Source organism: Cephus cinctus, unplaced genomic scaffold, assembly GCF_000341935.2.
Source record: "Cephus cinctus unplaced genomic scaffold, Ccin1 Ccin1_scaffold0132, whole genome shotgun sequence".
Taxonomy (NCBI): Eukaryota; Metazoa; Arthropoda; class Insecta; order Hymenoptera; family Cephidae; genus Cephus; species Cephus cinctus.
Genome location: NW_014332865.1, coordinates 209,513 through 224,311, shown reverse-complemented (window position 1 = coordinate 224,311; position 14,799 = coordinate 209,513). Strand labels below are relative to the sequence as shown.

At 47.7% G+C, this 14,799-nt stretch overlaps 1 protein-coding gene across 3 annotated transcripts in view; it reads left to right on the top strand.

The window, feature by feature from the left end:
* The window catches only part of LOC107263138 (gamma-aminobutyric acid type B receptor subunit 2), a 99,312-nt gene that overhangs the window by 65,055 nt on the left and 19,458 nt on the right, over nt 1-14,799 (top strand). For all 3 annotated transcript variants that reach the window (XR_003058386.1, XM_025080478.1, XM_025080479.1), the window contains one exon: nt 7,907-8,044. Coding sequence is in view for 2 of the 3 variants with exons in the window: in XM_025080478.1 (XP_024936246.1) it covers nt 7,907-8,044 (138 nt within the window). In the remaining variant the exon portion in view is untranslated. The remainder of the gene's footprint in view (nt 1-7,906; nt 8,045-14,799) is intronic.

The following is a 14,799-nucleotide window of genomic DNA, read 5'->3' as shown; positions in this document are numbered from 1 at the left end:
ACAACGGGCAACGCGATTTCACACTCCTTCCCGCCTTCGACCCGCGTTCAGAAATTTCATCGACGAATAGCGAAAAACCTTCCTCGCCACTGAGACCCCAATATCCACACGAATCCTTCATTCGTTCTAAATGCATCGTAGATCTCCTGAAAAGGTGCCAAAGATGTTTTCGAAATGGCGAGTTCCTGCGCCAAGTTAGGAAATGGCGAAAGGAAGGGTCGAAGTAATTGGAAAAGTAAAAAAAAGGGAAGAGAAATGAAAAGGAACCTCGAGAACAGCTAGTGAAATGTTGGCCGGTCGACGGAGCGTTGAAAACGAGGACGTTTACTGGTCTTTTTACTGGTCTCAATTATGACCGCGCTTAATTCCTCGAGGACAAAACAATCCTCGCTCGTCGCGAATCTTGGACTTTTTGCGGTTTGCGAATCCTGTGAGTTTGCCGAGCGAGGACCGTCTGCCCGTGGCGGCTCGGTGGTCCCCGTTACATTTGGCCAGTGGACTATTCGCACCGGCCGACTGACGAAGGGCCTTCTCACACTGGAGGGCACGCAACGCGTGACTCCTCTGCGTTCAAAAATACTAATTTTACTAAAATTCCTCGCTGTGGAAATAAATAAAACGGAGGGAGGCCGCTGGCAGCTCGTTATACCGTATCAGCAAAAAATATATATGTATAATTCTCATATCTCCCACGTCGCGCATGCTGCATCTGATGTTTTGAGATAACTTCGAGTGGTTGAGGGAAAGTGTAACTCACGTCTGCGAAGAAGAAACACTCGATGGAGTGGTCGCACTGAGATGCTGAAACTTCTTATTCCCGAAGGAATAAGATGCCATTGGGAAATATTTGTAAAGTTATTTCTTGGCGAATATCCCCACTTTTGGAATAGACGATGGACCCTCTGTGCTATACATATGTATAAGTATAGCGAATGCGCAGGAGGGGACTCACTGGGCTCCCCAGATAAAATGGAAAGTTTCAAACGCCGAGCGTCCCGCATAGTCGCACCTCTCCAGCATCCCGAGAACTTGTCAGGTTCGAGATAATTGAAAATCCGAAAATGACAGTCGCCACCCTGGAAGAAAATTCGACGTGAACTTAATTCGTTCGCTTAATTCGAATTGTTTTGTTACTCGGCGAAAAACGCGAAGCTACTCGCAGGGATGAGCAAAATCTGCGAAGCGCGTGACTTACGGGTGGGAAAAACTGTTAAAGTTCAAGTTGCAGTTTACCGTCGCAGGAGCCTCACGTGCCCCAAGTATAGTTATTGGAGATCAGTGCAATTGCTCCTTCAGCATCCCTGCTCGGAAACTTTGAGAGCTTCCCCGAAGCGAGCGGAGCGGAGACGCAGCTGCGTACTTCCGGAAAGACGTGTCAATCGACGTGCTGCGGTAGTCGGACGGAGAGTTCAGGAAGGAGAAGGAACGATCGGCGGTGCCAACCTTGGAAGAACACACGCAAAGCTCGGCGCAACAAGTGCAGTTTTTGCACAGGGACGTCGATCGATTCTGATCCTGGCTGCCTGACCGCCTGGCCACAGTCTCGACTGACTATCTCTTCGATCCGACACGGGTGAAAGTAGAAAGCCAGGCTACGGGAGCTGCCCCTATCGTTCGAAGGTCAACAGCTGAGCCGCGACTCCCCATTGTGTTTCGATACTTTTAAGTTAAGTCGCATCTCTCGTGATGCGAGACAGCGAGCACTTCAGCTGGCTGCTCCATTGCCTCGAGTCGCCGCTCCGCTCACGTCCCGTGTCCGCGCCAACTTCAGCCGGCAGCGCCTCTCGTCAGAGACGGTTAAACCTTTGTGCGCGACGTCCTTCATTCTGTCGTCATTCCTGTCCGTCAGGTGACGCAACGCAGCTGAATATTGCAAAAGGCTCCCTTACCCTTATACCAGCGAGGGGTTCACGATTCGAGGAAAAAAGACCCGGCCGTCACGCGAACGAGGCTGCCTCAGGACACGAGTCAAGGTTGGAAGGGACGTTCCGGGCACGGAGCCGCACGACGTGCTTGTTAATTGTGGAGCTGGATTATCTGGGATTCTCAAGTTTGGTTAGGATGAATCTCATCCATTTTCGGAAAGATTACATTTTTTTAAAACGTCCCAACTCATTGCTCCTTACTCCCCGTGCTCCGCGACTTGTGCGTGAGGCTGATGCGCGAGGGGCCTGACTAGGAAGATGAAGGCTGCGCTAGTCGCGCAGCTGATGTTACGTAAAGCACAGAGCAAGTCGCGCCTAGGCTGATTAAGATCGCAAGGAAAAATCGAAAACAAAGATTGGAAGCCTCGATGAGTGGATCAGGCGTTGCGCGAAATTCAGGACGTGCTATATCGGCCGTTGATGATGAGCTCGTCGAAACAGCATCCGAGGGGCCGGATAGCAGGGAGATGCTCTTTATTAAGTTTCGCCGAAAATCTTCCCCAGGACGGTGAAACCTCCTGGTGAACCTGGCGAACCTGGCGAACCTGGCGAATCCAGCGCTAGTGCATTCGGGCTGATTCCTATCAACACGCTCCTGCGTGACGCTTGTCCTCGGAGAATGCTTCCTGACGCAATTTCCTCAAGGCGCACAACGAGCCAACCCTTTCGCCTTAATTAGGCTTTCTGCAGTTCTGCTTACCGATGTCCTTCCGGGCGTGAATAGAACGCGAGACCTGGAACTGGCTCCATCTCATACATTGCGCTTCTCTCTTTAAGTAGCTCCTCCATCGCTCCATGGTCCTGCGCATCTCCATTCGTCGCGAAATAAAAGAATACGCGGGTTTCAATTTTGACGGTTCACTCGCTTCTCCGATTCCATCGCCTCTCGAATTCCCAGCATTCAGCGAACCTCACGAAAGGTAAAATAGGGACACAGGGATGCGACTGTAATTTTTTTCAAATGCTCGAAACGATTCTCGGCAATTTCTTTAATTTTTATCGCAATACACTAATTTATGTTGTATTTGACGCGACACTCGAGTGGCTTTCTTCAACTTTTTCGCAGACTTTTTTTTTTTCTTCACGTAAACCCATTTCTTGTCTAGCCCCTTGTTCTATATCTTGACAGTCACGAAAGAGAATTGCGAGCCGCTCCAGTGGAATACATTCGGCTACAGTTCTGACGAAGGACACTCGTCTTGGCGTATATCAAGATAAAGACATTAAGACAAGTCCCAATTTATCTGTAAGCAAAAGACTGTAAGCAGATTGACCCATTAATTTGTACCGCGAGCGTCAATCCGCATTGAGATCGGCATCAGGTATCGGTTTAAAACTCGAAAGGAAACGTCGTTTCTAACGTGACGCAAGATACCCGGTCCAACGGAGTCAACGACAAAAACTGCAAAGGTAGCTATTAACGCCGCCAAATTGGAGACAAATAACCAATGACATGTCCTTGGAGGACCAAGTCCTTTGTCCTTTGTCCTTTAGACCGCCATAAATTGGCGCCAAGATAAATCGGTCCTTAGAGGCTCAAAAATGGTCTAAATGCAAAGAGATAGCCGGCAATCGCACGAGAACTGATGGAGGATAAAAGAGGACAGGCGCGGAGAGGTCGTGAAAATCGAAGCGATCGTGGGGAGTTTGGTGGTGGTGGTGGTGGTGGTGGTGGGGGCGATAGGGGAAGGAGGACGAGAGAGGTACGGCGGACCTTCCTCCTCTCAAGCCCCGTGAGGAGTTAGGGCCTGGAGCGCCGTGCTTTTCGCTCGATTTCAATCGGTCGCCTCCCTCATAACTTCCCTTAATGACTATAATAATTTTCACGATCCCGACGGGAACGGGATCACCGGAGGAATTTGTTCTAAACGATAAAATGAGAGGCATAAAAAAAGCGAATACCTACCTCGTAGACTCGACAGTTTACGAATGGGGTCGGATTGGCGCCGAAAACCACGTTAAGTCGCTCGGACGCGTAAAACTTCCGGGAGCTCTCGGGAAATATTTCCTTCGCCTCTTGACATTTCTTCATTTTCCGATAGATTTTCCGGAGGGTTGGTAGCGAATATTCGCGCAGCCACTCGGTGCCGTGAAGTTTCACCAATCGTAATTCCACGCGAAAAAGGGAATTAATGGAGTCTTACGAAAGTGCATGGGAATTCGAGAAGGAATCGCCTGTGGAAGAGAACGGTATCAGTGCTCGCAGTTCCGCCATCATTGTTATTACTGCTGCTGCTGCTGCTGCTGCTGCTGCTGCTGCTGCTGCTGCTTCCGTTTCCATCCTCTCATACATATTAAACTGCTAAAGAAATACACGAGTTCCCACAGCCGCGCACCGCCAGTGATCGATGCTCCGAGGCTCAATCTCCGCAAAATCTTCATTATCCGTTCTGAATTCGCAGCACGAGTCGATTTACGAAACATTGCGAGTCAACGAGTCAAATGAAACTACAGCGCCGCAAGGACTTGCGGTAGAGTGAAAAACAGCAGCAGTGCTTGCACGGGGTCAAAGCTCAGACTGTGCAGCTTACGTCGGGAAACTAGTCGAAGGACGCGAGCGAAGCGAATCTGGGGGATTTTTGATAATTCTAGGTAAGCTTGCAAGGCTTGAGCGCTTCTCATCAAGACTTGCATCGAGCTGAGCTCCCGGGAGGCGCTTCCTCGTAAGCGCGATTAGTCGAAGCTGCTTTACTAAAGTCGATGAATGTAGCTGGAGGAAGTCAGTCGCCTGCTGCCTCCTCCTGTGTTAGCTCGCATTGTGCTCCGAGACGACCAGCGCCCCGGAAGCCTCGAAGCCATGTTACCTTTGAGTGCGCGTATATGCATCAGTTTGTAAAAGTGAGAGAGAGAGAGAGAGAGAGAGAGAGAGAGAGAGAATGATGGTCTTCGGTTTACCTCAGCGTGACGCACAGTATATATTATGTTTGTGTATTTTCGCAAGGCAATGCAATTGCAGGCCGCATGCAGCTTCGTTATCAGAAGCCAAATGAGTTCCCCTAGGTAGTAGAAACTTCCTACTGCTAATCTCTATGTATACTCCCTGAATACTCGGCTCGAAGCTCCCCCTCCGAGCCTCCTAACTGTCTGTTTATTTATGCGAGTGAGCGCACCGCAAGAGAGTAATGAAATTACGATCTCTCCGGCATTCCCCGCTTCCCCGCTTCCCCGCTCCACTGTTGGACCATCCGCCCGATATATTATGTCCTCCCTGATGGAACCGTCAAGCGAATAAGCGAGTCGGCAAGCACACCGACCTACGGTCCACACCCGCCTACCTTTTTTCAAAGGCTATGCCACCGTTACAATGCTTCAGCCCTCCCGTCGACGTCCAATCAAGAGGAATTCCTTTTTGTGGCATTCGATATTCAAATCTTCTTTATTCATTCTATCAAATTGCCTGAGACAAAAAAGATAAGGACGGACGAATAGTAGGAATAGTGGAATAACCAACGAAAATACCTGGAAGGTCCAGGGAGTTACAGAGGAGTTGCCCCTCTCTCGTTTCCAAGAAAAAGAGCTCGGAGAGTCGGGAGTGCAGGCTGGACTCTGGCAAGGAGCGGGACATATCCTCTTGGGACGGTATTTATTCTACTTAGAAAGTGTTCTCCTCTTCTTCTCCCAGAGAGGCTGCTGACGTTTGATTTTAACCAAATGGACCATTTTAACCAAGTGGTTCATGCTCTTCCGGGTTTTCATCCTCCTGCCTCATGACGTCATGACTCTTTGGCACGGTAAGACTAACTAACACGGTCACTAAATAAATGAGGAGGCACAAAAGCAAACGCGTTCACAGTCCTGGGACTCTCGAAAGGAAATCTAACGAAAAATTACAATGACGGCGGAAGGAATACGAGGGATGAGAAGGAAAAGAGAGAGAGAGAGAGAGAGAGAGAGAGAGAGAGAGAGAGAGAGAGAGAGAGAGAGAGAGAAAGCACGTGGCGTAACCCCTTGAAGGGTCGGGGGGGGGCGCCTGCTAGGACAAGACTTAATGACAACTTTCCTTTTGAAACTATAATGGGGAATTTAGCATCGCCATTTTGAGGTAGTAATTCGTCCAAAGCGCCGACGGGAGCGACGAAGAACGAAAGACTCTCGCTATCGTAACTTTCTTTCTTTCTCCACTTCTTCGCATGATAGAAGGATGCATAAGAACCGCGTAGCAACTCGTGTCGTCAAAATAAGGCGAATTCTCAATGGAGCGAAGAATCTCGCTCGCTAAGCTTCAAGGGTCGCAGTAGGGATATAGGAATATCCCGAATGAATGCCAACCGAGACGAATAACGATCTTCAAGAATATTTTAAAGAAGAAAGAAGAACCGTTTTCGGACAATCGTTCCAGGATGGAAGCTGCACCACCAGACCAATTTGTCTCGATGGCTGCAGCGCTCGTGGCCAAGGTGGCCAGGGTGGCCCAGTTGGCCGCAACGGAGCAGCGTCCTGGGTGCACCGAGGAGTCACTCTGCAGGACATATTTTCCTGACATCCTCCGTCCCGAGCGTTTTCCACTTGCGAGAACATTCGAAATACATCACCGAGGAAAGCGATACTCACAATATGTATATGTACGGTATACATGGATACACCGCACAGGCATCTGCATTCCGCGAGATGATCGAGAAGCTGCTGCGGCACTGGGCTACTCATACTATCTATAGCGCGACTACGTCATAAGGACGATGTCACTTTAAAAGTTCGTTCACTCACGAGGCTGAAGCGATTCAAGGAAATTATTATTTTTTTTTTTTTTTGGGGGGAAACAGCGCGCAGATGCCAAGTGGAGCAGAAAGGATTCGCAGCTTCGGTTTGATAGGTTTTCTATGGGACATTGAAAACGGCTTTGGTCAACGCGCAATCAATAATCGGACTAGAGACTGGAGAATTGTATTGGCCCGAGCTGGGATTTCTGTCGGAGGTTCGACTTTAAGACTAAGAAATTAAAAATCTTTCTGGTCCATTCATCCTGAATAGAGGTGCAATCCCCTAGAGAAACTGCGCGACCCGCAGGTCCTTCGTCGCGTGGGTTATTCAGTGTGCAGTGCTCGGAGCTGCCACATCGCTGCCATCTGGATCACGAAGAACATTACATCGACATTACAGTCAGAGACGAATGTGACCTCCGCATTGCGTGACGCTTCAAATAAAACCGAAATCCTCGAGCTACTAACTTTACGTCTATGCTGGGTGAGAAGCGAAGGAAAAAAGCAAACGATAACGGTAGGAACAGAGGAAAAGGGTAAAGGAGCGAAATACGTATAGTATACGTACACGCGTATCGCTATTCTGCTGGAAACATTAAGAATTACGATATTTTCCCTGCGACGGGCGATTCGCACGCCAAAGAAATCTCACGTGCGACTCGAATATACAATAATGGGAAAAATGTATGCGCCGCCAGTCGATACTTCCTTCAGTCTGCCAGGCCTGCTTATATTTTGAGCCAGATAAAGGATACACCAGAAACACCCTTTGCCGTATTGATAAAACAACTAGAGACAAAAATAACATAACAAATAGAAATACGGTGACAAAGCTCAACAGATTTACCTCGCACTATTTGCAGGAAAAAAATATATTTAATTGTTCTTGTTTGGACTATTAATGGAAGATTAGTCAGCGGAGGGTCAAGGAGCAGCTGATAACGAAAATTCTATTCTACGAAAGAACAAGACTGTAGTTAAAACTTTTTGCAGCCGCTCGAAGGGAACGTTTTATGATGGCCAGGTGATATAATTTTCTCGGCAATGAAAATAAAGAATGCCTGAAGTTGAGGATCCTGTAGGAGCGAATGGAGGAACGCGCATCTCGAGTAATTATTGAGACCTAGATATATCTATGGAATAATAGAGTTCTGGTGGAAAGAAATTATTTGTCTCTTAAAGAAAACGGAAAATACTTTTGCCCCTCGTGAGGAGTGGTTCGTTTTAGTATTTTGTATTTCTTATGAAATCTCGTATTTGATAGGAGCTATCCTATGATTTCAGTGCAACGCAGCGGTGGGAGTGAAAGCCTTCTTCGACATGATGCACAGTGGACCGCACAAGGTGATGCTGTTCGGCGCAGCCTGCACTCAAGTCACGGACCCGATAGCAAAAGCTTCAAAACATTGGCGACTCACTCAGGTAAGCAGCGTCAATCAGTTTCTTGAGTAATCGAGCAACGTCTGGATCATCTCCCAAACCGAGCACATCGGTGAAAGGCATTCGAGTCGCTACGGCTGCTGCTTCGTAGGAATCACGTGGCTCCTTGATTCACTTTTTCTCCGAGAAGCTGTGAAATTCTGAGCCAACTAAAATTCAGATAGTCTTATCGATCTGTCGCCAGGCTTATGTACACATAGGTACCATATGCGGCTATGAATACCTACTCGTACTCACGTGTGCGCAAGCCGAGTCGAGTCGCGCAAGACTCGGGTGAAATTGAAGAAAACACTTGAGGATGTCTACGCACGTGGGCACTGAGGGCACTGAGGGCACTGAGGTTTGGCATGCGGCCTGTGCTACACAGTTCCATCTGGTGCTGAGTTGAGAGACACTGCTGTACCGCCTGTACGTATACTCGCAGTGTCCTGCCGTTTCGGTTAATCTGTACTCCGACGCATCGGAATTTCTTTAGAAATTCACGTCTCTCGGAATGTCTGCTGGAGAATATATAGGACAGGCCAGGAATTACGAAAAGAGACTCGGCAACGGGAAAGTCCCGAGCAAAAGGAGGAATAGTACCGAGATACGAATTTTATAGCAACTCGCGATGGAGCGAAATTCGCCTTATGTGTATTCAAACAGTTGATACAGCAGAGCATGAACAACGTTCGTAGCCAAAGTGCAGCCGGACATTACATTTGCATATAGATAGAATATCAACAGTGCACACTCGTATACAGTAGCTTATGTAGTAATCTAACTACCGCTCTACCTCCACTCCAGCGTGTTGTGTGCCTACGGCACGTACAATTGTACAATTGTAGATGCACCGAGTGACCATGAACAGTTTGCTGTGACAATTGAATAGCAGCTGGGTTGTGCCACCTAACGTACCCTGAGAAGGACCCTTTTATATTTACCAATTCTTTAGAATTAAATTGACAAACGACTTTCACGATGCTTTGGCCGAACTGCCATTATTGAAAGTGCAGTTTTAACGTCCGTCCGTTAACCTCCGAAAAGCCCTTTGACATGCTCCTGCAGGACGTTAACGATCCATGCGACTGGATTACCCGGGTATTCCAATACGATTGGAATGCTGGTGGACCGAAGCATCCACGACGCAGGATATTAAATGCCGAAGTGTTCAATTAGCGGAAGTTACCTGCGTTTCACGGGAGGTTGCGAGAATTAAGTCAACTGGGTCAATTGGGTTCAATTTGTGCCTCGGTAAGAAGTCCAAGTCGATCTGCACTTTCGTCCGGTCAGTTGGGCGGGTCACGAACTCGAGCGTCGAATTTAAAAAGATTTCAATAATTTGGAAGCCGTAACGCGCCGAGGTCGTGTTCCTCGTCCGTCCAAGAAGCAATTAAAGCAAAAGTGACAGCTAGAGGAAGGAGGAGACTGCAGCTTAATAATCCTCGAGTCTCTTTGCCCTTTTGGAGGAAAGTTCGATCGGCACTTGCGAGTTCCCGCAGGCAACAACAACGCGAAAGGCAATTGGTGCTCGAGTAGAACGGGCGATGCTCCAATGGTAGCGAGAGCACTCCCCGAGTCTTCTCCCGAATTAACCTGCAGTCTATCGTTCGGCAACGCAGAACGGAGGCTGCACGCGCTTCGTTAGTTTGATCCTCTGACGTCAGACACTTTGCCGTTGCACGAGATACAGAACGCGAATAGATGAGAGACTGAGGACCCGGACAGTACGTACCTTACGCCGGTCCCTGTGCCGGGGCCGTGAATTCGGAGAGACTAAACTTACCGAAGTCACCGAAGTCAGACTAAACTCCCCCCTGGTTTAATAAACGAGACCTGCAGCACCGGCCGTATTTCGTCATGTCAATCTAAGGCTATTTCTCGCAAAGAGCTTCGGAGGACGTAGCAACTACAGGACTCATAATTTAGGATTAAATAGTGAAAGCGCAAAGTGAATATAGTCGACTTGCCAAAAGTTACTTCTCACGTGAGCGCCAGCATAATTCGAGCTGCGCTTTCCTCGACGTCTTGCAGCCGCGGAGAGTTTAGTTTATCGGCCGGAATAGTTTAATGGAGACGAAGACAAGGGCGACGGTGAAGGGTGGTTCGTTTCTCACACAGCCGGAGCCATCTTGGCCAGAGGGCTTATCAAGGCTACCGTGTGGTTCACGAACTTCCCGTTACTTGAGTCACGAATTCCATAGAGTCCATACTATATTTGGAGTCAGGGTCACGCGGTAAGCCTGTAGGTCGACGGGTTAAACAACGCGAACCACAAAACCATTAAGTCAACCGCGATTTAATGATGGCGTGTGCTCGCTACCTCGAGTTTCCTCCACGTTCCCCGTGCTCCTGCCCCGTATTCCTGCCTCGCCCGCTGTCACCACTCATCTTGGTCGTGCTCTCGGCCAGCCAGCTATTTCGCATTATCCATATTAACGTAGCGCTATCTTGTACTAGCAGCCTGTAAACATCAACAGATATCAAATCGGCAGACACGACTCTCGTTCTGCCATTCCGACAGAATAGATTAGTGGCCGTTCATCCCCTTCGTCCCCTTCATCCCCTTCGCGTCTTGCAATCTATATGTTCTTTCGGCGGGAATAACTCTCTGTATCAGGCACCATCCAATGGGATGGAAGCTCATTATTTCCCAAAGCATCACGAGCAGGCGGTTACGTTGGCAACGAAGGTGCAGGAATGCGACATCTACTCTGGGATTTGCACTCGAATTCGGTAGGCTGGCTTATGGGACTTGCAATGCAAAACACGTTTCTGCAGCTCGGATGAGCAGGAATTGCGCGTTATCGTCTTGCCTGAAAGTTCGGCATTTTGTGCTTACGAGAGGATTCGAGAGGAAGACCGAATGAAAGTGCAGCCTGGCCGCAGATGAATCCAGATTATAGAGTCAGAGAATCCTCCGATTATCGCCGGTAGGACAGTTTTTAGCTAACGCGTCTTTTTCTTTTATCTCCTTCTCTCTCCTTCTTTCGAAACCGCATGAAAAGTGTACCTGCCCAAAGACGGATACGTCTTACTAAAAGTGACAGTCTTTTCCGGAAGTAGGATCGCGGGTTTCATCGAATGTCCCCGCACGTCGGCGGCGGCTGGATGAACGATTGGCAGTGCGCATGCGCGACTAATGCAAGAGTCGCTCATCCCGTGAGTGGCACATTAGCAGGATTACACGTGCGGCTGTACATGGGACGCGTGCATTTGCGAAGGTGCCTACACTATACTTTGGAAAAAAAAGGACTGAGAAAGAAAAGGAAAAGAAACAAAGATACTGGCTTCCGTTACACGCATTGCGCCGTAGGATCTTGGAGTTGCAGCCTGGGATCATCGGAGTATCTTCTACTTGGAGAGTTTCCTGGAAAAATCTACTAACTGGGATTATCGCCATGGAAAAAGAAAAAGGAAATGAAGAGGGAGAGCATATAGCGCAATAAAATATTTTGAAAAGAGCGTCCTAGAGCACGCAATAAAGATACCTAGATATTGATAGACGTAAGAAAGAATCTCGAGGATGAGTAATATCGAAGAGGAGCAAATGGCTGCAGGGTCAATTGTCCTGGAATTGTCCTGGAATTGTCCTGGAATCGTCCTGTGGCTCCTGACACTCTTCTCGCTGGAATCGAGGAAGAAGGAGGCAAAAGAAGCGAGGCCTGCAGCGCCATCTTCCGTAGCTCTCTTAATTCAGTCCCACGCGAGATACTAAAGCCAGCCATAAATCAGAATTGAATCCTGTAGTATCCGCAGCCTCCCTCTGGGCTCTGGGCGAATCTCGGAGCGAGAGGATACTTCATCATTGTTAGTGGTTCCTCCTCGCCCCTCCTTCGCTAAGGAGGAAGCGGAGTAGAAGAAATTAAAACTTTGTAACTCGAATAACCTAGACGACATCTATCATCATCCCGGATGCTGTTATTTCTCTCATCTACCTCCCTCCTTCCTTCCCTCTCTCTCTCTCTCTCTCTCTCTCTCTCTAAACTTCTCATTCAATAATTATAGACTAGTTTTATTAAAATTGATAATCAGCCCCATCAGAGCTGTTTATGAATTCCATCGGCGTGTATTTTCTTTGACTTGCGTCTTACTAATGGACGAATAATGGCGACACAAATTACAAAATCTTCGAAAGTCAATTGCGAGAGTTGACCTCGTGTTTCATCCGAATACCGAAATTCCATAAAGCATTGCAGAATGTCGATGGTTGTCGCTACCGCGCGTGTCCGCGCTCACTTGACGCTCCTCGCTTTCGTCTGGAACCGAGAAACGAGAGTCCAGATAAAATCGACTGCGCGCGCATCTACGGAGGCCGCGTGGCCGCGTGGCTGCGTGACTGCGTGAGTTTGCGTATCGCGTGTCGTGTATTTTCATAGAAAATTCCGGGCGACAGGCTGCACGGTCGTCGACTGCCGGTAGCCGCTGGCAGCGTTCTTACAAAGTACACAGAGGGAGGGCGACTGTGCGAGCGATATAATAACGTTGGGAAATTACGGAAGCGTGCGATAATAGTAATGAGAATTTTGTCGGGCGTAGTTAGCGTATTCTGATGACGAGTGGCGTTCGGCAAATATCATTGGTGCGAAGAAAAAGGAATTTTCAAGCGTGCTCGTAAGGACACAAAAAGATAAGAATACGATTGCGCACTCCTACGCATTTGCGCTAACGAGCAACTAGCAAACAGCAACCGGCGACCGGCTGTGACCACGGAAACAAGTATAGCCGGAAATATAGTCAGACACTACCGCGCAGCATGGGAACACTTTCCGAATGCATCACCAAAATCTCACACAAATATAAGTCAGATCTGTGCTATACTTCCGGTATCAGCTGAGTATAGCAAATTTATGGCTTTCAGGATGGCCGCTTACATAAATTTTTATGGTGAGTAGAAAAAAAAAGGAAAAAAGAAAAAGATCACTTACCCCAGGATCTTCGTCTGCCTTTCTCTTGTCCATTTGTATTGGTTATTGGTCCAGTACATCTTTCGACACTCGAGGTCCATTCTGGTGACGACTTGACGATTCCAGGCTTGGCCACTATTTTGCACTTCCTGTATTTTCGGTTGCGGACTAATTCTTCACTTGTTACAAATAGACCAATACGCGAATTTCCGCGAACTTTAGATAATGTCTTCGCGACGCACTTGCTCAAACGTATCGATTCACTACGTCACACTTTTTTTCGTAAACGAAGGTAAAAGATAAAGAGTATAGAAAGAGACGTTTCGCGACGCACTACGTCACACTTTTTTTCGTAAATGAAGGTAAAGGATTAAGAGTATAGAAAGAGATGGCACGAAATGGGCTGAAGGCCCGAGGCGAAGACTTGGCAAAAGTGATGCCCCCCTACGACAGGTTTGTCAATTACAACTCGTACAGGGTGCGTCAACGATGCTCTGGAGTGACGATGCAGGCTGATCGGTGCACGGCAATCGTTCGCATTTCAGGATACCGTTGACGCACCCTGTAATGCTCCTAAAGCGTACGTTTCATTAGTACAGCAGGGCTCTAAGTGCGTCCCTCTCGCACGCATACGGATTATTACACTTTTTCTACTACCTATAACTATACTACCTTTAACTTACAACTATACTACCTATAAATGTTTTGAAAAACTCACAAAAATGGTGCCTAGACCCTGTACCTGCTACGCACTAATATTGAATTTAAAAGAAAACTATGAAGGTACAAACGATGTAACGCAGTGGAGATATACTAGAGACTATACTCTTTCGAAGGGGACTGATTGGAAAGAGGTACAAACGATACTTTCTTGAAGAACTTCAAAAATTGGTGTCTGAGCGTTGTACGTGCTACGCACTTAACTAGAATTTCTATAGTTCCTGATAGGTTTTAACAACAGTTCTGCTATGTAACATCGTTAAAATAGGAATTTTCCAAAAATTGAGGTGCTACGTGGGTGTCAGCTCCAGCACTGCACTTTTTTAAAATCTCTTGAAAATGATTCAACAATAGGCTTTTTCAATAGCTCTCGAGGAGTTCTATAGTTCCAGATAGGTTTTAACAACAGTTCTGCTACGTAACATCGTTAAAATACCTATTAAGGATACTAGTCGCACCATATGCTTCAGTGCAGGTATGCATAAGAAGCTGGCTTTCAGTGTTGTTTTCAGGTTGTGTTCCAAACAGTTCCGGAATAATTCTTTTTAGTACTCAATGTTGGGACCATAGTTCTATTGGTGAATAAACTATTGGTGAATAATGATGAAAGCTAGCACCGCATCGCTGCACTCCTTAACACAGGCAGGCATAAGGTGCTGGCTTTTGTCTTAGTAAATCTTATCGAGCTTGCACTGTACATTTGAATTTAAGATTACAAAAAAAAAGATTTAAGCACTATCTGATAAGCGGCCTCTTTCTAAGGGTTGCTCTGGGAATCAGCTGTAAGTAGTGGAGAATCTCTGCCCGCCAGGCTACCCGTTCGTGATCACGTTCAGCTCGGCTACGACGGGATATACATTATCGACGGAGGCGATGATCACAAAATTCTATTTCCAGACTCGCGGCTACGATTTAGCGCCATGTTTTTGGTATCGCCTAAAACCGTAACGTTGTGCATCTCCCTACTGATCTCTGTGACCATAATCACGGATCGTAGAAGGTCGTCTGGGTCTATTTAAGTCTATGTCTCGGCGCCCTGCAAATGGAATCCATTGAGTGCCTCGGGCACAGCTCCTACCCCGACATGTCGACTAAAGCCGAAGTGGGTGCCGGGGGGGGGGGGGGGCACTT